At 37.7% G+C, this 23,975-nt stretch overlaps 2 protein-coding genes across 3 annotated transcripts; both read left to right on the top strand.

Moving 5' to 3' along the window:
- Positions 1-88: 88 nt before the first annotated feature.
- Positions 89-10,753, top strand: LOC117291670 (probable Bax inhibitor 1). Of its 2 annotated transcripts, none has more exons than XM_033773512.1 (10): positions 89-179; positions 1,978-2,099; positions 2,409-2,517; positions 2,860-2,980; positions 3,630-3,678; positions 4,063-4,160; positions 5,296-5,375; positions 6,228-6,328; positions 7,347-7,425; positions 8,537-10,753. In XM_033773512.1, the coding sequence occupies exons 2-10, from the start codon at positions 2,038-2,040 to the stop codon at positions 8,555-8,557; spliced, it is 720 nt and encodes a 239-aa protein (XP_033629403.1). In that variant the 5' UTR covers positions 89-179; positions 1,978-2,037; the 3' UTR covers positions 8,558-10,753. The 2 variants fall into 2 exon arrangements, with proteins under 2 accessions (XP_033629403.1, XP_033629404.1); XM_033773513.1 differs by lacking the exon at positions 89-179 and adding an exon at positions 205-315.
- Positions 10,754-13,339: 2,586 nt separating this feature from the next.
- LOC117291668 (cubilin-like) lies at positions 13,340-21,965 on the top strand. Its single transcript, XM_033773509.1, has 8 exons — positions 13,340-13,566; positions 16,134-16,240; positions 16,718-16,862; positions 17,334-17,435; positions 18,462-18,638; positions 19,124-19,300; positions 20,672-20,856; positions 21,287-21,965. The coding sequence occupies exons 1-8, from the start codon at positions 13,479-13,481 to the stop codon at positions 21,467-21,469; spliced, it is 1,164 nt and encodes a 387-aa protein (XP_033629400.1). The 5' UTR covers positions 13,340-13,478; the 3' UTR covers positions 21,470-21,965.
- Positions 21,966-23,975: the final 2,010 nt, after the last annotated feature.

Raw genomic sequence — 23,975 nt, 5'->3', positions numbered from 1 at the left:
CGAGCTGATTCGACGCCGCTCTTCATAGCAAGGCGTGTTGTTTTCCCTGGGTACGAGTTCAGTACGTGTTATCATACAGTACACGTTATTTTATGCAAACATAGACTTGCTTTTGCATTTTATTATTCGTCGTTCCTTTTTTCAACAACACCAACAACGAACGAAAATACAATCGTCGTGTAAGTATTTATGATTTTCGTGTCACCCGTCTTTAATAACAATTTGTTAAATATAAATATCTGATGTTTTGTGGGGATTCTTGTGGTAGGACATCTCGGAAGATCTGTGAGCGAGAAAGGAGATTTTTTTTCCTAAGTAAAATAAATACAGTATTATTACTAAATAAATTAAATAGGTGTGCCGTGTCGATGTCGTCGTCACGTAGGGCGGTTATTAGTTTTTGGTAATTCCCCTGACTACCTAGGAAGTTAAGATGCTTTGTCTACTATTTCAGTTTGAGATCCTCATCATTTCCCAAGTGAAGTATTTACAAATAATTAGACACAGAATTCCTTATTTGAAATTTTAACATTTTCTGTCATTTAATTTTATGACAGAAAATGTCAAAATTTCGAAAACGGAATACAGTGCCCCAGTTGGGTCTAATAAACTCTAACTAACAAATAATAATACAGTGCGACATTTACGGAAGGGAACGTGGGATAGTGCCATAATTAACATTCATGATGATTCAACAACAATCAACATGAACTATATTTTGAATTGTGATGATATTGTTGATGTATTTTTGTTTTATGTTCGTTGTCTGATTCAACATGGATGTAGGTGTAGGACTAAAAAAGAGTTGAGGAAGGACTTTCCTGCCTCCATGGTTTCAGTAGGACCACCTCAATATTGGCCTAGATTTAAAAAGGGATAACTTTCCGTATGGCGCCACCTCTTTTTCACTCATTTTTACAAAAAGGGATATCTCATTGAGGTAAATTAGATACTATTTTATTTCATATCGAGTGAAAAAGTGGTGGCGCCATACAGAAATTTTCCTTAAAAAGCTCAAGAATTTTAGCCGGGCCCCCATACAAAAGATGTGCCATTCAACTTTGAATTGAATTGAAGTGGGTTGGCAACATTTGTAATTCAATGGACTATCACTTATTAAAGATTGAGGTCGACCTCAAAGTAATAATGTGCTATATTGGGAAAGGGGAAAAGTTATTTATTTTGAACACTCGTTGTTACTTGCGACAGAGAGTGTAACAAGAACTTCTCGTGTCTGTTTGCATGTGTTTGCATGAAAGATGAATGGAAGTTCAAGCACTGAGTCGCAGACAACAACAGTGGGTAAACAAATCTGCCTGCTTGAACAAGATGGCGCATCAAGAAGTAGTTGCGATGATCGTAAATCCTCCAACTTCCTGATGGAGGGTATGATCATCGCAGCTAATCAAGAAGAATCATCATGTACTGTTTCCTTCCTCCATGCTAGTATTTAGTAACTTACTAAGGCCATGAGAATGAAAATGATAGATTTGGGTCCACCGCCCGCATGCTCTGAAAGCTACCGCCGAAAAATTTCATTATTTTCACAAAATTTCATTATTTTCATAAAAAAAGACTCTGCATCACAAATGTTCAAGTTCAAATCATCGAACAATGGCTATATTTACGCATTTTAGTAGTAGTACTATACAAGACAGACATTCTGCCGCGAGCGTGTTTGCGGATTGATCGTTTTTATTTGCAGTAAAACACGCATCTGCTGTCGTTCATCTGTCGAGCGCAATCAACAAATTTGCGCAAAAATATTCTGCGCAATTTTCAATTTGCGCTATGCAGAAAGGCAAATTTGTGTATCGATCTCTAGTTTGCGCAATTTGAAGATTGCGCATCTTCGTGTGGAAAATAATGAATTATGAAAAATAACCAAAAAGGCTCACGTCATTTCAAAAATCCCCGGACGCAAATCTAAAACTTTCATTCTCATGGCCTAATACTATGTATTTTTATTTTTTTCAGGAGCTGCTGAAGAGAGAGACATAATTACTGCACGATCAGTAAACCTGACAAGATAAAAAGATGGACGCTCTGTTTGGGCAACGCAAAATTAAGCTGTCAGCCCTGTCTGACTTCTCACAATTGTAAGACATTAGAATTTGTAGCCTAAAATACTGTGGGAAGTCGAGGGAGGTTTCATTTTGAATCCTAACAATGCACTGTTGCTTAAAATGAAGCGACAGTGAATTGCGCCAATCACAATCATGCTGATTTTCCTCAATGGTCTATTAAATTTTGACACTGCATCGCAACTATTGTCATGAAAATCTCAAAGAGACAATATCTGTTATTGTACAATGCATCAATTAAAAATAACGAACTTGAAAAAATGTACCCCACTTAGAACAAAAGATGCCTTATTAAGGATTTTTTGCATCTGTCATTCTCTTCAGAAATAAGACGACTCGGACCCATCTGAAGAATGTATACAGCTGCTTGGCTATCTGTATGTTGGCAGCAGCCGTTGGTGCCTACGTTCATCTGTTCACAGGCATTCTAGAGGTAGGAATACATATTATAATCAGACTCGGTTACTCCAGTTTCTGCTTTTGACTTTGCAAGAAACCTCCAAGCAGTTGTTTGTCATGCAAAGTGGACAACCATTTGTTAACAAAGGCCTGAAAATTGTATGTTTGAGAGGGCAGGGCCATTTTCATTTTGGGAAGGGCACTGCAAATGGAAGAACTGATAAATTCTGTGTAGCAATTTGCTCTGCTACTCAAGGGAAATCATTCACTGACGGCACTGAGCCTATTAAGTCCATCAAAATTGAAGACAATTGTGCAACATTTGGAATGTTTTAAGTTTGAGGTAATTTTTCTTCTCCCCCATTTGTGTTTCTAGGCTGGTTTTCTGACCTCCATTGCAGGCCTTGGCCTCTTGATCTGGCTTGGAGTTACCAAAGACAATGGCTCCAACCAAGGCAAACGCCTGGGCCTCCTTTCTGGGTTTGCTTTCTTCACAGGTAAGTTAATGTTTTAATAGATGGAAATTTGCTCTAGAATTGCAATAGTCGTGGGTTCAAATCCCATCCTAGTAATATGCCTGTGAATTTTTTTTAAAGAGCTTGGGGAAAGTACTGACTAACACACATCGGTGTATGGGTAAAACCAAAATTAATGTATGTTAATGTTGTCACAGTCTGCAGGTGTTAGACAGGTCAATCCAATAAGAAAGTTGGAAAGCGTTAACTTAAATGTAAAGGCAGTTGCAGCAGCTACCACGGTGTTGTATTTTAGATTGTGTCATCCTTTGTATGTGATTTACCAAGCATTTGTCCAATGTTTACGTACATTTCTCTATCATGGTTTAGTTGAATATATAAGGAATTTGGCACTGTACCCCAGATCATCCATTCTTAACATCAGGCAGGCGATGTATTCAAAGTCACAAATTCAAATCTGTTATTAATGGTGTGGGATTCTGGTGGCTTTTGGAGTGACAGCTTCTGTCGTGCTTGTCATGAACACCTAAAGAAAGGAAAGTCAAACTTCTTAACACCATTCAATCACACATAATCTTAGTTGGAGTACAAGCAAAGTAACAGTTAAACATCTGGTTGGTTTGAAGCATGGTTAATGAAATGAAACTTTTATCAACTGTTTTGGTTTCAGGTCTGAGTCTTGGTCCACTGATGTACGTTGTTGCCAAGATTGATATACAGTAAGTACAAAGTTATAAAGGACATGCATCGATTCCGCGGTTGAAATAAACAGAAGATCTTGAGTCCCTTCAAATTTGTCACGTCAGCCTGCCTGCAATTTTCCTCATTCAAGTTTAGAGAATTTAAATCCAGGGTCCTATTTGATGACGCTGCTCGCTGCTTTCAACAAAATTTATGTAAAGCTTATAATTCTATTGGCCGTTACCAATCTGCCCTTCCCGAAAGCTTATCTCTTTACTCACTTTTATCAAAATGTAATTTATTTACTTGGGCTGTTTTGCCATGAAAGGAAAGGGCCGCAATAAGCCAGAGTTTTGCAGTAAGAAGGGCCATGGAAATAGGTTCAGATAAAGAGTGTTTTCTCTCTTTCTCTGTGTGTTCAGGATTATCCCAACAGCATTTTTGGCAACGTGTGTCATCTTTGGCTGCTTCACTTTTGCTGCTCTGTGGTCCGACCGCCGCAGCTTTCTGTTTCTCGGCGGTAAGAAAAGTTGTATATTAAAGTCAATGCTTTGGATGTTGTGTATACATAGCCAATCAAAGGTTATAAGTTTACAAATAATTGGGTGGCTAGGAACCAATGCGAATAAAGTAGTGAAGACAAAGGATGGTCATTGTCAAAGACCAGTCTACTCACTTGTTGTATCACAACATCTATGCATAAAATAAACCTGTGAAAATTTGAACTCGAATTGGTCGTCCAAATTGCGAGATAATAATGAAAGAAAAAACACCCTTGTCGCACGACGTTGGGCGCTTTCAGATGCTTGATTTCGAGACCTCGATTTCGAGACCTCAAATTCTAAATCTGAGGTTTCGAAATAAAATTTGTGGAAAAATTACTTCTTTCATGAAAACTATGTTACTTCAGAGAGAGCCGTTTCTCACAATGTTTTATCAACAGCTCCACATAACTTGTTACCAAGTAAGGTTTTATGCTAATAATTATTTTAAGTAATTACCAATAGTGTCCACTTTCTTTAAAGCGGGAACTGCATTGTAGGTATTATAATGCAGGGAAACATGAAAGGGTAGGATTAGAGAGCGAGATGCATCAGGACGATACTAAAAATGTGCAATTATAGAATAACACGATGAAAGATAGAATGAAATTAAAATAGGGAAGAGGAACCTGCGGAGAGAGCAGGGCCCAATTTCATGGAGCTGCTAAGCACAAAAATTTGCTTAGCATAAAATTTTTGCCTTGATAAAAACAGGATTACCAACCAAACAACAGCTGAATACCAGTAACAAGCAATATGCAACAGATGGAAATTTGGTTGGTAATCCTGTTTTAATCAAGGAAGAAATTTCATGCTAAGCAGATTTTTGTGCTAAGCAGCTCCATGAAATTGGGCCCTGGTTATTAAATAGCTCTGCATAACTAAGCTAACCTCCTTTCTACTGTCAAATGATATCAAAATACTGTTTTGAACTTTCAACAGTGCCGATTCAGTGCTTTGATACAAGCGGTAGGCAGACTCAACTTTGGATATGATTGTAAATGAAATAGAATATAAACAGAATGATTTTGAAAGAAATGAGGGTAAAACTAAGCCAGTGGAGAACAGGTTGTTTACAGTCTATTTACATTATATATATATTTGTTGTTGCAGGTACCCTGTTTTCTGGCCTCTCCATCTTGATGATCATGTCCCTGCTTAATATCTTTATTGGTTCAACTCTCATCTTCAGAGTAAGTTACTCATGTATAGAATTAGCGTAAATATACAGAGTATTGCTAATTATTTTACAATGTTCGTATTAAAACCAATCCTCAGGAGAGAGAAATATTTCTCTGAAATACTCAAGAAAATAGCATTTCAAGCCCTCAACACCCCCCCCCCCAAAAAAAAAATATATATATACACACTAAAGGACAATTGCATTTTTTGTCTGAAGCAATTGAAATAAGCCAGTGGCAGAGCGGTTAAAAGCACCGGATTCAAGCTCTGGTGTTTGATCAGCAGAGTGTGGGTTTGAATCCCGGTCGTGACATTTGCTACATAAAATTGGGGAGGTATTGCTTTCTGCTCTACCGGCCAGGCTTCGGACTGATGATACCCAAGCCTACATCCGTATGGACTGTAAAAGGGCTAACCCTGTTTCAGCCCTAGGAGTAGGTGGCAACGGCCTCTGGACAAATATAATTGTAGCCCACACCTTGAAGTGGCCTTCAGGCCTTGTGTGTCTGGCGACTTGCATAAAAAAAAACGAAAAAAAAAGAAAAACTTATACATAACATGTGAATTATGCACATATACAAACTGTGTTGTCAGAGGTTCTGTGTCCCATATCCAACCAGGGTGGATTTCACAATGAGTTAAGACTAGTCTTGACTTAGGACTAGCCATACCTAATTAATATCTCCTGGGACTAGTCCTAAGTTAGGACTAGTCCTAACTTTTTGTGTAATCGACCCCAGGCTACTGTGGCATAACAGTTGCGTACTAAAGACACAGAAAAACTAAAATTACGAGTCTTGCACCAGCACTCAACTTTATGGATATTATCATGATCATGTTTTTCTTTGTTTTCTAATCTGCAGGCTGAGATGTACCTGTGCCTGGCTGTATTCATGGGATTTGTGTTGTTTGACACCCAGCTCATCGTTGAGAAATGCAACAACGGAGACAAGGACTACATCTGGTATGTCTGAAAGCTATACAGTGGCATAACTTCCCCCACCATGTTGATGTCCATGAACCCCATTGCAGCCCTTCTAATAGTTAACCAACAATATGTGCTTTGAATTGAACTGAATCAGAGACTTTTGAGACACTGGAGACAGCAGACATAACGGTCCTCTTTTGCGGCCCAGAGTGTACACATATACGCTCAGTATTGCACTCGTAGGTCTGAGCGCGTGCACTACTGGCGAAAACTGTGAAAAAGGACTGTCCAGAAGTCTCGCATTCCTTAATTGTCCATAAAGACAGAAATGCTGAATCACTTGAAATCAGGAATTCTCATTGCTTGAAAGAACTGGGTTGGACGGCAGAGGTGTACAATTCAATGATATTGTTTATTTACTACCATACCCCGTTCCCAAAGAAAAGTGGTAAAAGATTTATAAAAAGTTGACTACAAAAACTGCATGGGATGCAAGGTCCAGGTTTGTAGCGGCTTGCCATACAAAATAAACTAGGTGTGGCTATTTTTTCTTCTTCTATTGTTTCTGTCTTTAAAGACACTGGACACTATTGGTAATTGTCACTGACCAGTATTCTAACTCGGTATCTCAACATATGCATAAAATAACAAACTTGTGAAAATTTGAGCTCAATCGGTCGTCGAAGCTGCGAGATAATAATGAAAGAAAAAACACCCTTGTCACTCGAAGTTGTGTGCTTTCAGATGCTTGATTTCGAGACCTCAAATTCTAAATCTCAGGTCTCGAAATTAAATTCGTGGAAAATTACTTCTTTCTCGAAAACTACATTACTTTAGATGGAGCCGTTTCTCATAATGTTTTATACTATAAACCTCTTCCTATTACTTGTTACCAAGTAAGGTTTTATGCTAATAATTATTTGGAGTAATTACCAATAGTGCCCACTGCCTTTAACTGTAGGAAAGTGCCAGATTAGATGATATGTCGAAATAAATGACATGTGTTTGCAAATGTTACTCTTTTCTAATGCTTTCCTTTCTCTACTGCTTTCAGGCACAGTGTAGACCTATTTTTGGATTTCATCAATATTTTCCGTCAGCTGATGATCCTTTTGGCAATGAACAATGATAAGGTGAGATGACTTGTTCTTTTAATTTGTTTTACATTTTCATGACGGGAACTTTTGCCCTCTCATTTTCTCTGATTTCTTTTCAGGAAAACCACTTGTTTAGTTTTGCTCACTTGTGTTTTGATGACATTTTAAACGGTCCTGACTTTTGCTAACATCAGAATTATGGTTAACCCCAGTAGCTGTGCTGTAGTCAGGTGCTTCTTATGATGAATATCAAGCATTGCTGAGTACTAGGATGGCCAAGTAGTACTCAAGTACAAATGTCTGAGTATCGAGTCTTACAGCTGAGTACCAAGTAGTGGATCTCTGAGAACAAGTAATTTTTAAAACAAAATATTGCAAAATGAGGTATACTGTACATTTTGTTATGAATATTTTTTTTTTTTTAATAGTTTCTAATAGACGACAATATGTGCTTGTTATGATAACTTAAAATTGTTTAAACATGAGCACATCAAAGACATCTTAAATTTTTACTTTTTTGCGAGCTTTTATCAGATATTGCTTGCAGAATGCCTAAATAAAGTGGTATTTTGACCATGAGTACTTGCATTCAGAGTCCAAGTACATTTTCAGTCGGGTATCGAATATTGACTTCAAGTATGAGTACAAGTTCTATCTGAATGGTACTTGAGGAGTAATGAGAACAGGTTCTACAACACTGCCAAGTAGTGCCCCGGGTCAAAGAAATCAGCACAACTTCTATACTCTGTAATGACCACAACAACTGAAAAATAACCTTTGAGAAAGTTCAAATTGTGGGCAAAATACAGTTTGGCCGAAGTTGGCTTTTTGTATACCTTGGATGCAGTCACTGTCTGTAGAAGTTTTTATTGTTGTTTCATAAAAAAGTAAACATTTAATAAACCTTTAAACAAGCAGGCTGTATTCTTAATGAATGTTTTTTTTTTACAGAAACTTCAAACTGAAAAAAGAACTAGCCTGGCGATTATGCACAGGAAGACTGTTCCAAAGAAATGGAGCAGCGAAAGAAAATGTTCTTTGACCATAATTTTGTTTGCTAATTCTCCGCTTGTTTAGTAAAATGTTTGAACATAAATCTATGACGGCAGTAGTCTTTAACTTAATTATTTTCCCTTGATTTTCACAGAAAGAGAAACGTAGAAAGTAAAGTGCCTGACAACCAGAAATACAGCAGATGAGTGGCTCATCAGCCCACTTTGCTGACAGAAGAGAATACTTTCTATATGTTTTTTGAATCTTCTATTTTGTGTTTAGTTCACCCTCTCTATAATTATTAACCAGACTGATTTCAAAATACATTGCAAGTGTTATAGTAGGCTGTTCATACTTTGCAAATTTCATTACGAGGACTCGGAGGTGCTTTGCTAAGTTTCTTTTTTGCTTGTTGGAAACATTTTCTTCTAAGCTGTGGTTTCTTAAGCAGGATTTAAAACTTTGCCTGGTGGAAATATGGTATGGAAAGGGTTGCGGTAGCACCATGTAATGACTCGGTTTCAACTCAACGTTTCGATCAGTATGCTTTTATTGTCTTCTGGATTTCTTGTATCTTGGTGTTCTGCAGTGCCAAGTTTAGTGTTTTCTGTTTTTGTTGATGTTTGTTGAGCACCCCCATTCAACCCAATCCCCAACCACTGATGTAATTTAGAGTATATAATTATATGTAATTGTATTATTTTACGGTTGTCTTCATTATCCCAAAACATTTTATGGCATGTTATGGCTGGTTAGTCTAATTGACTGGACTCAAGTTCTGGTGGCAAGGCCATTGATACAGGTTTTAATCCTGGTCATGTCGATTGTGTCCATGAACAAGACATGTGACTACAATCGCTTCTCTTCAAACACAGGGTCCCAGTGGGGGCAGAGATGATTGTAACTAGCTTGACTTTTGCATACTTGGCAGCACAGGCTGCATACTCCTCAGTTTAATACACCGATTCATTAGGCTCCGTCCACGGAGCACGTGTGAGCAAGAACACGTGGGCTTCTTTAATGCCATTCTGCACAACTCTGCCGCGCACGCCAAGCATACGCGCAAGGATATCGGACCTTAATTTGTCAGACTTTTTGTTGCGCAATGGGTTGTGATTAGTCAATACTTAATGGAGTGGGGCTTAATGAATAGGTCTATTCAATTCAATTAGGGAGCTTACATAGTTTCAGGAATGAAATTTTAATAGTACCCAATGACCAGTCTTATAATGTTTTTGCATCCCGAGTGCCACCTGGCACTATACGAACTAATCAAATCAGGAAGGGAAAGTTTGTATAATGGTTTTTGGATGAAGGCAACCTAAACTTCAGTTGATGGTAGCTCTATTTGATTAATATTATGGCGCCTGTTAGATGGTGGTTACATCTTTAAGACATTAATAGTGTATACTCAATATGTCAAGCTGTAAACGTTAAACGCTTTTAAACAGGGGTGAGATGTTTCCAACTTTTATCCGAGTTTAGGCTTTTTAGATGTTTGCTTTATGGGAACAAAAAAAACCAGTAATTTTCTGCAGATGTAACAGAATTCTGCTCTTAAATCTATTACAATTTCCGTAGTTGTTGGGATTCTGTTCTCAGAAGCTCCTTGAAATCATAACCGAAGGGGTTACCAAAAAGTTAGAAATGCCATCATTACAACATGCTTCATAGAATTTGGACCCTAGTTTCAGATCTATTTAATCAGCAATGACTCTCAACCCTGTTTAAAAAAAATGGTCTGTTCCAGAGTTAGAAACTAACTATATGTTAATGTACATTTTGCTTAGTAGTTGTTATTTCAAGTTTTGTAGCAAGTATACAGAACTAAATTTATATTAACTGAACATAATAACAAGAATAAAACTACTATTTAATTTCAGCCATACAGGAATGTGAAGAATAATACTGCTTGACTATGAACTATACTTACAGACAAATGATTGTATTTGTAATAAAAATCAAAAACTTGAACGCAAACCAAGGAAATGGCACAATTAGATAAAAACTAACAGCTATTTTTGCCCAAAGATCAGCTGAACTGAACACTATCATTATCACTATGTTTTGTTTGTTACTTTGTGGCAAAAACTGTCAAATCTTTTTTAAATTGAAATTTGACAAATTAAAGAAAAAAGAAAAAATGATTGCTGCATTTTAGTTTAAATATCTTACCTACTGACTGAGTTTTCAAGTAAAAAAGAATGACTAATGATTGATATACAGATTGGGGCCTACACAGAACATTATTTTATGGTTTAAATAAATTTGTTTTCATAAAAGTTGTTTTGAATGCAAATTTCACATAATCACCTAAAGATGTATTGATATGTTGCTTTACGGAGTGTACTAAAAATGGTTTGAAATCTAACACGATGTGTTTACTTTCATTTCTTATTTTAAGGTTTTGATTTGTTTACAAGAGTGATTTGCTTAGGTGACAAAGCAGATTTATACATGAATAGGCCTATAACATAAATGTAAAGGCAGTGGTAATTACTGAAGACAATTGATGCATACAAAAAACTACTGGTAGCGAGCAACGTAGAGATGTTGATAGTGTTAAATATAGTGAGAAACGGTCCCCTCTGAAGTAACGCAGTTTTGAGAAAGAAGTAATTTTTCATTCAAATATTAAAATGCTTCAGGTCTGAACCCTTTATTTGGCATCTGAAAGCACACTAAATTGTGCATATTCTCTTGCAACTTTGATGACCAATTGATTTAAAATTGTCACATATTTATTACTTTAGGATACACCAAGTGAGAATACTGGTGTTTGACAATTATTTTATTTATTTGATTACACTTTATACTGGCAATAGACTTACAGGAATTAAAATATACAATCCCGAAAATTGAACAGACTGAGAAACTACAAGTGAATACAAACTATTTAAAATTGAATAATTATACCAAGCCAGTGAGTGGCAAAAATGAGTAACAAGTGACCAGCACCTTTACAAGTGCCGTCCTTCCACAAAAAAAATTCATCAAGCTAGGCTACCCGCCCTTCTATTCTGAGATAAGAAAGAAAAAGGGGGGGGGGGGGGGAATGCGCATTCATGCTTAACAGACAATTAATTAAATCACCAAGAGTGTCCGGTGGCTTTAAAGGAGCATCGAATGCAAATGGCAGGTCACACAAATCAATGACTGAAGCCTCGTGCAAATCAATTGACAAAGGATTTACAACTCATGCGCCGATACTAGTACATAACTCGTCTTTGTCATATCCATGTTTAATGTACCCAGTGGCGAGGTTTGACACCAACAAGGACCAACAATTGGCAGCAGATTTTCTGATTAAAGATATTTTCTACAATTACCAATAATTCTCATGATGGTCTCTCAGAGTGGAGTGAAATTAAACTTTGTTTATGTCAAGTTTGCATTCTTCGAAATGTGTGGTGAAAACTATAGAGGTTTCAGATTTAAAACAAAAATTGTGTCGCCTAAACTGTCGAGATGCACCGGGTATACGGCGGTTCTGTGCGCTTTTCTGTAGTAAAGAAGTGATATCCTTAACAATTTTCCTTATTTATTTTTCTCGAAAGGATTCCCTTATATCGATTTAGAAAAACAAATTCGCCATTGAAAAGCTAGAGGCTTACGACAGTGGCAAATTCGATTTACAGAAAAAAAAATATTGCTCCCGCTGTACTGCAGTCTGGGCCCTCAACGTTGGTCTAAGACCCGCTGATGACTCACCCAAAACACCAAAAAAGAAAAAAAAATGTCCTCCAGACAAGAACCTTGGAATTGTGTCATATTTTTGTGTGATTGAAGGTTCTTCCAGACACCAGTAGTTCAAGTACATTGGTCAATTACGTCATGATATCCCAAATACGTTGATCAATAGGCTGTATTCATTGGTGAATGAAAACCACTGTGACATTAAAGGGAAGGTACACGTTTTGGTTATTACTGAAAAAACATATTAACTTAAAAACTTACTTGGTAACGAGCATTGGAGAGCTGTTGATAGTGTAACACATTGCGGGAAACGACTCCCTCTGAAGTAACGTAGTTTTTGAGAAAGAGGAAATTTCTCACTAAAATAATAAAAGACTTCTAGCTAGAAGTCTTTTATTAATATCTGAAGGTACACATCAGATTCGTCCAACAAGGGTGTTTTTTCTTTCATCATTTTCTCACAACTCCGATGACCAACTGAGCTCAAATTTTCACAGGTTTGTTATTTTATGCCTATGATGAGATACACCAAGTGAGAACACTGTTCTTTGACAATTACCAATGGTGTACCTTCCCTTTAAGCGACTCAAGTCAACATATAGGCATACTGAATAAAAACACATTGTTTTTTCATTAGTGAAGGCTTCAAATATTCCTTCAAAATTATTTATACATGTACAATATATAGCTTTGTTGTTGTTTTCATGCGTTTGTCGGTTTAAGACTACGAGAGGTAACGTTTATTAGCTTTATAACAAGAAACATTTCAAAATGACAAAACTGTTCCAACTAACTGACCAAGAGAAATTCTGAAGGTAGATCGCTGTTCAATGCATTTTCTATTTTCTAAGACGCGTGTATCTGTTCACTTTCGGTCCCAATATACGCGTTGTCCTGATGTGTTACTTCCCTCAAACATTTTGGCCACAATCCCCAATGCTCATTCTATTGGTAAAAGCATGGTTAAAAAACAGAACTTCTGGGTGGGCGGGGGGGGGGCATTGTTTGTGCCCATTACAAAGGCAATGTATTCTGATCATGGGTTCGAGGCCGATATGAAAATTACACATTGATTGAAAAACAAAATTTTGCCTTCAGTTTAAAACATTCTTCCACACACGGTGTCAAGTTCGACTGAAATTGATGCAAGCAGTAATTAACATAATGTATAGGGTGACAAAACCTCGTGTCCCACCGGAACAATAAACACCCATGAACGCTAGTCTCCCCGGCGTCGCTTTTACTACCTCTCTGGGTCAATTCTTATCCAGCAAACGATCTGAACTTCGATCCCACATCAATATAAAACTCGAGTCAGACAACAGTTGCACCTTTATTTTTCTAGCGGGCTCCACATTTTGATACTTTGACAAAGGGGGACATCATTTTTAGGGAGGAAAATGGACACTAAGCAGTTATTTCTGGTGGTTTTGGTCATTTTAGTTGCACCAATCCACTCGAGTGCGCAGCAGTCTGAAGGAGAAAATGGTAAGCTTGCTAAAAATAAGTTTTGTGTTAAAAAACGACTTCTAAACCCCGAAACCTTTATTAAAATGTTCTTTTGGTTCATACCACAAAGTGCACCGCACAACAGAGCGTCAGTGGGAATCGCACTAAGATGGAGCGAGCTCAATTTCAACCAGTTTTCGTTAATGGATCACTACCGTTGTTCATCTGTTTTAAATAGCGCCAAAGTACACAGTTTTTAAAGAGCCAATTCACGCAATATAAAACCATTATGTGCCAATTTACCATACAAAAAATAATTAATAAAAAACAAAGATACAATTGATGTTTTGTCTTGATATAAGCTTACCGGACTAAATTCGGCAATTGACAAAGCAGTAGTGGTTTTTGATGGGGTCTTCGAATGCTACCCATCATCTTTGACAGTGTTCAAGACGGAACATTATGTGGATGAGAAATACATACTGCTATGAAATAATGGTCAACAGTGAGCTTTCAGAATAAAACTGAAAGTAAAGGGAGACTGAACAAAACTTTTTAGGTGCCTTATCATTCACAAATAAACTTTCTAGACTAACAAATTAAAAACACGAGAAAGACTTCATTGCAAAGAATGTAAAAAAAAAAAAGAATTCAATTCTTTTCTCACACGTTTATTTTGATTTTAAGGGGATTTCGTCACTCCGTAAATAAATAAATTATACAGTTTGTGTTTTAAGGGGAAGGTACATGTTTGCTAATTACTCAAAACAAAATTAACTTAAAAACCGACTTGGTAACGAGCATTGGAGAGCTGTTGATAGTAAAACATTGTGGGAAACGACTCCCTCTGAAGTAACGTATTTTGTTGAGAAAGAGGTAATTTCTCACTAAAATAATAAAATACTTCCAGCTAGAAGTCTTATTTTCCTATTATGAAAGCACACAAATTCGTCCAACAAGGTTTATTTTCTTTTATCATTTTCTCACAACTTCGATGACCAATATTGAACCCAAATTTCCACATGCTTGTTATTTTATGCTTATGATGGGATACACCAAGTGAGAACGCTGGTCTTAGACAATTACCAAATATGTACAGGGCCTTTAATAGATGTTTTTGTTTTGTCATGCATTTGTGTATGCTTATAATTATTCAATGGCGTAGTTCAATGGCTCAATCATGCGGCACTAAAAAAAAACCAGTAGTGTATCTCGACGGTGTCTGCTTTTTTGTTTTGTTGTTCACAGTATTCGGCACCAAAAATTGCCTATGTGCGCTACGAAAGTTCCCTGCAAAACCATTATGTTCATTTTAGGATATCATGGATATTCGAAAAAACTGCCTTCCGAGCAGCCTGTTGTCACTGTTAACATCTGTTATCATACTATTATTTGTGTTGTTTGTTTTGTTTTCTTGGAAAATGTGGTTTGGCGATTATTTATATAGCTTACCATTGCTACATCATGACTCAGCTGGTGCGTGCATACGGGTCTCAGTTTGTGTACAACGGTCAAAGATCAAGTTCAAGTCATAAAAAGGCCCTACAGTTAATTTTTACCATCGTCAGTATTTATTGGTTTAGTGGTTCTCACAGAGTCTTGAGACCGATAATATTTGAAACAGATAGGCTACTATACTATTATGGCTTCATTTATTTGCAGTGTCATAATTTTGTGTTACAGTTATATAGGTTCACACGGTTGTACGAACGGTATCAAAATGTACAGCCCGGGGCCTAAACTTGGTATCCTTGTAAACTTACCCTGTACCTCATTTTAGCAACTGCATAAACTAAATGTAGCCCACAGTAGGCCTTTAAAGGCAGTGGACACTATTGGTAATTACTCAAAATAATTATCATCATAAAACCTTTCTTGATTACGAGTAATGGGGAGAGGTTGATGGTATAACACATTGTGAGAAACAGCTCCCTCTGAAGTGACGCAGTTTTCGGAAAGAAGTAATTTTAGACGAATTTGATTTCGAGACCTCAAGTTTAGAATTTGAGGTCTCGAAATCAAGCATCAGAAAGCACACAACTTCGTGTGACAAGGGTGTTTTTTCTTTCATAGTTATCTCGCAAACTCGACGACCGATTGAGCTCAAATTTTCACAGGTTTGTTATTTTATGCATATGTTGAGATACACCAAGTGAGAAGACTGGTCTTTGACAATTACCAATAGTGTCCACTGTCTTTAATCGTATAACCAACAACCTTTAGGTGTAGCCTGAACCAAGTATCTAAACGTATACCCTATACCAGGGACTTAAATTTAACCCCAGCACAGCAAATGAACCTAAATGTAGCCAAATCTTGCCCAAACCCTGTACTACCCAAAATATTCATGGAACAATGAAAAGTACCTACGCACAGTATAAATGTAGCCTGGTCTATACAGGATCATCAATAAGAGTGCATTATCTTGACGGGTAATGATAAAATATTTGCTTGTGCGTTTAAAATTCGTATGAGTAACTACACAATTGAGTCTGTGAATACAAATAAGAAATATTATCTATAACTAAAAGATACACAATAATGAATGAAAGGTTGAAATGATTTTCGTTAAAGGCCAACATGGTATGGTTTCCTTTTTTTGACAGGCTGTCACGAAGGATGCGTAAGCGGGTGTTACGGGCCCGGTCAAGACGAGTGTTGTCATGAACAGTGCCTAAGTGGATGCACCGATGGAGCAGACACAGGATGCACCGTAAATGACATTTCTGCTTTGGTCTAAGACCTTATGATAGCACTTATTCGAACCCTTCTTTTTCAATGTTCTTAAAAATGGTTGTTTGGCAACACCTAGCATGGGGATTTGTTTCAACGAAACATTATGGTCTGCTCGCCAAATTTGTTATCATTTTACTTTAAAGCAAGTGAATGGCGGAAAAAGACCGAGGAAAAATGGCCAGAGTCTTTGAAAAGTGTCTGGTCTGAGTCAAACTCTTGGAGGCGCGCTTTATTGAAAATTACCCATTAATTTTTAAGGCAACTTAAAAATTAAACGCCTAAATAGTTGTACGATTTCTTTCCAAATATACGAGTAATACCATTTGCAGTTCAGGAGAAAAAAAACACCGACCGTCACAACGAGGACAATTAGTTATTCAAATTTCCATTGGCCATTTTGTTATTAATCTGTATGTGGCCCTAACATTTAATAACATTTTGTACAACTTTACAGGAGTGCTTGAACGTGAACCTGAACGGGGCATGCCGGGACAACTGTGGGTCACCATTCATGTACAATGATGTGACGTTTGAATTGGAGCCCAATCCGGATTTCCTATTCCAGTATGGACGCGAGTGCGTAGAAAGATGTCCAAAATGTAAGATTTGTAAAACAGTGTGTTTTTCACGGCTTCGATATGACCTTCGTGTGCATGCTACACAGGTTACAGCCGTTTTAAACCATGAAACTGTTTTGGTTGAAAATGTACCCATGTACGCAAAATTAAACATTGCCCGGTACGACTGCTGCCACCAAGCGACAGCGTGATCGATACTTACCCCAAATTGAAAGAAAACAAGGTTTAGGGAAATGCCGGCTTTCAACGATCCGACTTTGAATGTGTTTCAAATGTGCTTGTATCACTAGAAACAATCTGCCCATGTTGAGCATAAGACAACGGATCTACGGATACACGGATATGAGAGCATGGCTTTAACGTGGGAATTTGAACGGCGCGGGGATGGGGCCCGAGAGTACCAGTGTTACCAATTCCATTCCAATTTGTTTTAAATTGTTGTTTTAATCTAATGATAGTTATCTTTATTATTTATGTCATGTTACTGAGTAGTTGTATCAACTGAACTTGAGAGGTGTGTGGACCAATGCAGACCAGGGTATAGAAAGGAAGGGGACCAGTGCGTCAAGTGTGGTGGAGCGTGCCCACGGGAAGGTATGTACAGCAATGCATATTAATTGGGGGGGGGGGGGTAATGAAGCGCTCAAATAGTTTTGCCCATTGTCTCCATGAAGTGCCTTTGTCAGGGTTTCAGAATTCACAAAACAAAAATATTTACAGGCACTAGACCCTAGTGGTAAACTGTTGGTCACTACTGAACATAACTCTTGGCCTAAAAACTTAAGTAAAATTATTTTGGAGAAAGAGGATATTTATCGTTCAACAACAGCTTCAGGCTTCAGAAAGCAGATAAGTTGTGCAACAAGGGTGTTTTTCTTTAATTATTCCCTTGCAACTTCGATTGAGCCCGAGCCCAAACATTCAAAGGTTTGTTATTTTGTATGCAAATTTTGGTGAGAACTGGCCTTAAACAAAGTTGTCCAGTGCCCTGAAGAGCTGATAAAAAGCTATCTCAAAATGACATTGATTTTGACAGCTGTGAAATATAGTTACTGAAATTTGGTAATGGTTTTGTAGATTTAACAAATAGACAGGCGATAAAAAATATCCACAAAATATGCTACAAGACGAAATAAATTAGAAGACAGTTGAAGATGAAGATAGACAGACAACAAGGCCACAATGACAATTCATACATTGGGAACAGTTTAGGTTTTCCCGGCCAGTTTCAACAAAAATCCAATCAAATCCGGCTCCTCATTAATTGCGTTTCAAAATGAATGCTCTGTTGAATCGGCAATCAACAGTCGGAATGTAGATCCATTTCACCAGTTTTAAACCAAGGATGCCTCAAGTGAACTTTCACTGTAGCTCGGAAGCCAGAGGAAACCTGTAAACAGGGGGTGCTTGCTTTATGCGAACCAGAAACACTGGGGTTAACCCCTCTCTTTAATTATATGTTTTAATAGGTTCTTTGTAAGCACTTCCATTCCTAATACAGCTCAATGACCCATCAGAAGTATCTTGCTCAAGGATGGGGCTCGAACCCACACCTTGATATGATATCATATTTCTAGTCTTTAAATAATTTCTTTTGCAATTCTCTAAATATTAATTTAGGAGCCACAAATCCTCTAATAAGGGACCAGTGTGATGGCGTCAAGCCGTACCCGTGGGGTGTGATCAACAGAAAGAACCGCCCAACCGGTAACGTGACATGTACACAGGTGCTGATTGGTTCACCTGGTAGTACGCTTCAGCTCAAGTTTCGAGACATAGATGTTCACAATGCAATCGGTAAGAGTTTTTAAAGATAAAATGTAATTTTAATGTAATGTATGGAAGGAAACACTTGTTTCCTTCCAAGGGTTAAGATGGTATCAAAGACAACATTTAGCGTTATTTTCTGACATCCAAAGGTGAAGGGTCACGAATTGTCGTACCATAAAATGAACAGACGAACTGAGAAGATATTTAAGGCCAAAGGACAAAACAAAAGAACAACAAATTTATTCGATTGGAGGCGAGCAAACCAAAAAGCTGAGAAAAGGGTGGCTAAAAAACATAGACTATAACAGTCATTTGTATTTCGATTGTGCTATGGTTAATGTTCCCTTGTGTGAGTTTGCCGGTTCCCCTGATAGGAAGATCACCTAAACAACAATAGCCTCCTAATTTGATAACTTTTCATTTGGTTGAATGATCTTGTAACATTATAAAAGAAACTGGGGTATGTAAATTATAGTTTTTGAAATGTTCCTTGTCTTATAATAACTTTACAGATGAAAAGCTTGTTATTAGCGCGGACGGATTCAAACAATGTTTTGACAGGGACTCGTACGCTTCGAGCCTGACCCTACGTGCCAGCGTCGCCGTGGTTCAGCACCGTACCTTTGCGAGTGGCCACGGGTTCGTCCTCGAGTATGACTTCACTGCGGGGAGCGAGGAACCCACTTGGGGTAAGCTCACTTAAAAGAAAATTAATGGGGTTCTTTTAATCCTAAATGTATGAGCAGAAATACACAATAAGGAATAACAATCCCTAACTGGAACAAACACTCTGAGAAGCGTTACTGCGTCTAACGAGGTGTGTTTCTTCATCACAAAATAATGAGAAACTGTTACCTTCAAACCAAATTCTGTTTAAAGACAGTGGACACTATTGGTAATTGTCAAAGACTAGCCTTCACAGTTGGTGTATCTCAACAGATGCATAAAATAACAAACCTGTGAAAATTTGAGCTCAATCGGTCATAGAAGTTGCGAGATAATAATGAAAAAAAAAAAACCCTTGTCACACGAAGTTGTGTGCATTAGATGGTTGATTTCGAGACCTCAAGTTCTAAATCTGAGGTCTTGAAATCAAATTCGTGGAAAATTACTTCTTTCGCAAAAACTATGGCACTTTAGAGGGAGCCGTTTCTCACAATGTTTTATACCATCAACCTCTCCACATTACTCGTCACCAAGAAAGGTTTTATGCCAATAATTATTCTGAGTAATTACCAATAGTGTCCACTGCCTTTAAGTATACACGGTGAGTGAGTTTGACTGATTTAGCTTACCTGTATGTGCTGTTATGTCTTGATGAAATATTTCCACCAGAATGATGCTGACATTTCTGATGTAGTTTTTATTGACGATACCTAAAATGCAAGAGAGAGATGAAAATAAAGTTACTGTAATATAAGATTGAAAAGCATACAAATAATATACAGTGTACGTTTTTTTTAACGTGTTGACTTTTGATCGATGGTATGTTGAGAGGAATATTCACCAAAATGACAAGCCCATCCTTAGACGGTGTTTTTGGACGACGAGAAGACAATTTATATTTCACGAGTCGTTTTGATAGATCAGAAATAGCTCTAAGCTTTCTTTTAAGTTGCAAAAAATGTACTGTTAGCTGATCTCCCGTATTACAATCAATTCTTCACATTCTATTTAAATTCCTTAAGAAAATTAAACCTTTAATAAATACTTCACAAATATGGTGGGTGAAAACTGAACATTTTAATTAGGGCTTTAAAGGAACACGTTGTCTTGGATCGGTCGAGTTGGTCTTTGAAAAGCGTTTATAACCGTTGGTTATTTTTTTGTTGACTCCCATAAATGGCCGACCGTGTTTAGTTCGCAAAGTAAAAGGAAACTAAACAATTTCGAGGCAAATTTGTGTGGATCATTGTTTTCTACTTTTACATCTTTCTAACCATATGCATTTTATTTAAAACGGTTACATACGCTTTTGAAAGACCAACTCGATCGATCCAAGGCAACGTGTTCCTTTAAGTCGCATAAACGAGCTATTTCACTGTAAACTTCGTCAACAGGTTGTGACGTCATGCTGACGAGCAGCCAGGGAGCCTTCTCAAGTCCCGAATACCCGAGTAAATACAAGGCTAGGGAGCAGTGTGTATACCAGATCGTAGTGGACCCGGGATATCGTGTGGCCATCACATTCCAAAGGTTCTACATGCAGGGGGACGAGCCCGCTTGTCTCGCTGATAAGTTAGAGGTAAATATTATATGAGAATTGGTCGGACTTTGGTTAGAGGTGTCCAAGTCCTTGGATTGACGGTAAGAAACAAACTGTGGTGAAAGGATTGGGGCATGTCTTTTACGAAGTGTTGGTAAGGACCTAAAATTGCATCATGTGACTCGTTGTAAGACATAATTAAACAGACCGAATAATATATTTTAAAAAGCCACGCGAGACGGGTCCGAGTGTGCGAAAGGAGATTCTGTGTGCCCCCCAGATGTTCTGCCCCCGCCCCTCCCCGTATGGCGATCTGTGTAAAAAAAAAACAACTTCTGATAGCGCCCTCTTTTGAATCATCTTACTTCAGCCCATGTTATTTTTCCATTATGGGGGACGGAATGGACCGATTTCCCTATGACACCGGCCCTAAAAAGGTATAACTTGGACTCAATATTTCTGCCTCCAGATGACTGAGCCTATACTTGGGACTACGGTGACCCACTGCGGCCGTAAGAGACCACCGTTCACCATCACCTCCCAGACAAACTACGTTGTGCTAAAATTCACATCTGACGAACTAAAGAACTTCAAAGGTTTCACTGCAACCTATGAGGCTGTCGAAGCGACAGAGGGCGTAGAAGAACCCTAGTTCTACAATAATATAGATATATTGTTTGTTTTTATTTTTAGACAACGCAAAGTGTAAACTAGTCTAGGCTCAAGACGTCAGTGATCGATAGTGGATAGGCTCAGTTGAAAATCGCTACAGCGCGCCATCCTACGGGATGAATAAGCCAGCTAGACCCAACTGAGCGTATATGTACATATCCACTTTCGATTACTGGTGTTTTGGGCCAAGACTTGGTGTGAACGAGCTATAGATAGAAAGTTAGAAACAGTGTGTTTAAACAGCCCTATAGTATGCACTAAACATTTCGAATAATTAAAAGCTTTACTGTTCTACATCGACACTTTGGCAAAGATCCCACGAAGAGATAAACACGGGTTGTTTATTTAAAGCCAGTGGACACTATTGGTAATTGTCAAAGACTTCCCTTTACAGTTGATGTTTCTCGACACATGCATAAAATAACAAACCTGTACAAATTTGAGCTCAATCAGTCGTCCAATTTGCGAGATATTAATGAAAGAAAAAACACCCTTGTCACACAAAGTTGTGTGCTTTCTGATGCTTGATTTCGAGACCTCAAATTCTAAACTTGAGGTCTCGAAATCAAATTCGTGGAAAATTACTTCTTTCTCAAAAACTACTTCACTTCAGAGGGAGCTGTTTCTATGTTTTATACCATCCATCTCTCCCCATTACTCGGAATCAAGAAAGGTTTTATGCCAATAATTATTTTGAGTAATTACCAATAGTGTCCACTGCCTTTAATACTTATAAAAAAAACTCTGCATACCCCAGAGATAACTGGAGCTCTCTTATATATTTATGTCCCATTGTTTTTCTTTCATTTTCGATGGCTGGGCTTAGATTGGAGTCTTGATCCCTTTCCGTGCCCTTCAAAACCATTCAATACGGGTTAGAGGAACAACATTTCGTCTTTAGGCATGGAATTGCTTGCATTGTACTGTTTTACTGACCTATTATATTAAACAATAATACAGAGTAATATAATATTTCACATTTACTACCATGATAGCAATTGACAACCCCAAATGCACCGTGCTGAAAAGAACCGATGTTTTTTCAGAGCAATCACTCCTTTATATATGTTGTTACCACAAACTTCACCTATTATTTCCACCATGCAAAGCTTTAAATCCAACAATATTCATTCCTAAATGCTGTTGAAAAATGCTATAATCTCGTCAACCCCAGTACAAATTACACATGCAGTGTTATCTTTCCAGCTTATCAAACAAACATAATGAAGTAAATCGTTGTTGACACTGGTTACAGTCATTGAAGGCCTTAGTCATGTATGTTGAAGTTAAGTTTGGTAATCAGATGATGCCCCCCCCCCAGGTTCTAACACCCTGATTCATTTTAATAAAAGTTTTGCGTGTACAGCTCTAAATCACAATCTTGTCGGTGATTTCGTTCTGCTGAGAAATCATTGTCTATCTGTCTCAATATTAAAGGCAGTGGACACTATTGGTAATTACTCAAAATAGTTATTAGTGCAAAACCTTCCTGGTTAACGAGTAATGGGGAGAGGTTGATGGTATAAAACATCGGAGAAACGGCTCCCTCGAGAAAGAAGTAGTTTTCGAGAAAGAAGTAGGTTTCCACGAATTTGATTTCAAGACCTCTAGTTTAGAACTTGAGGTCTCGAAATCAACCATCTAAACGCACACAACTTCGTGTGACAAGGGTGTTTTTTCTTTCATTATTATCTCGCAAGTTCGACGACCAATTGAGCTCAAATTTGCACAGGTTTGTTATTTAATGCATATGTTGAGATACACTAACTGTGAGGGCTAGTCTTTGACAATTACCAATAGTGTCCACTGCCTTGAACAAAACTTAGCCTAACATCCCCGGATTGATTTGTCATGAATAACCAGATTAATTGAAAAGTGGAGTAAATCCCAAATTAAACTTCAACATTTTCAATTTTGATCTTTCAAACGAACAAAATCAAAGTCAGCTGTGTAGCGCCACCTATTGAAATAATTCCAGATCATTTGGCGAATGTTAGGCTATACTTCTTACCATGAAGGTCTATATTTCTATAACCCCATTACCTCCAGTTGGTAAGAAATAGGTACAATATACTACATACATACCTATTTCTTACCTACTGGTCCCACAAGACAGGTCTTTTACAGAACCAATAAAAGCGTTGGATACAATGTACAGTTTACAGTACATGTATATGCATATGATGTTTTTTGTATGTATACGCGTAGAATTTGAATGCGAAATTATTGCAAGATCTACGGAAACGGTACATCCGTACCACGTGACTGTCATGATATTGACGTATGAGGCTCGAACCATCTGAAGACCTTTTCAATTAAGTCTTTCGTTTCACCCTTATTTCAGTCACACAACGCGATGTTATTGAATATGCAATGTATACCTTTTGCTCTTTGTTGTGATGATGTAGACTATTTCAAGAAAGGCCGACCATTTCCCGTTCCAGTCACCTCCAAGACATGTCGTACCCGACAACATGGCAAACCAA

The sequence above is a fragment of the Asterias rubens genome, chromosome 6 (genome assembly GCF_902459465.1).
Source record: "Asterias rubens chromosome 6, eAstRub1.3, whole genome shotgun sequence".
NCBI lineage: Eukaryota > Metazoa > Echinodermata > Asteroidea > Forcipulatida > Asteriidae > Asterias > Asterias rubens.
This window is presented reverse-complemented; position numbering and strand designations above follow the sequence as displayed.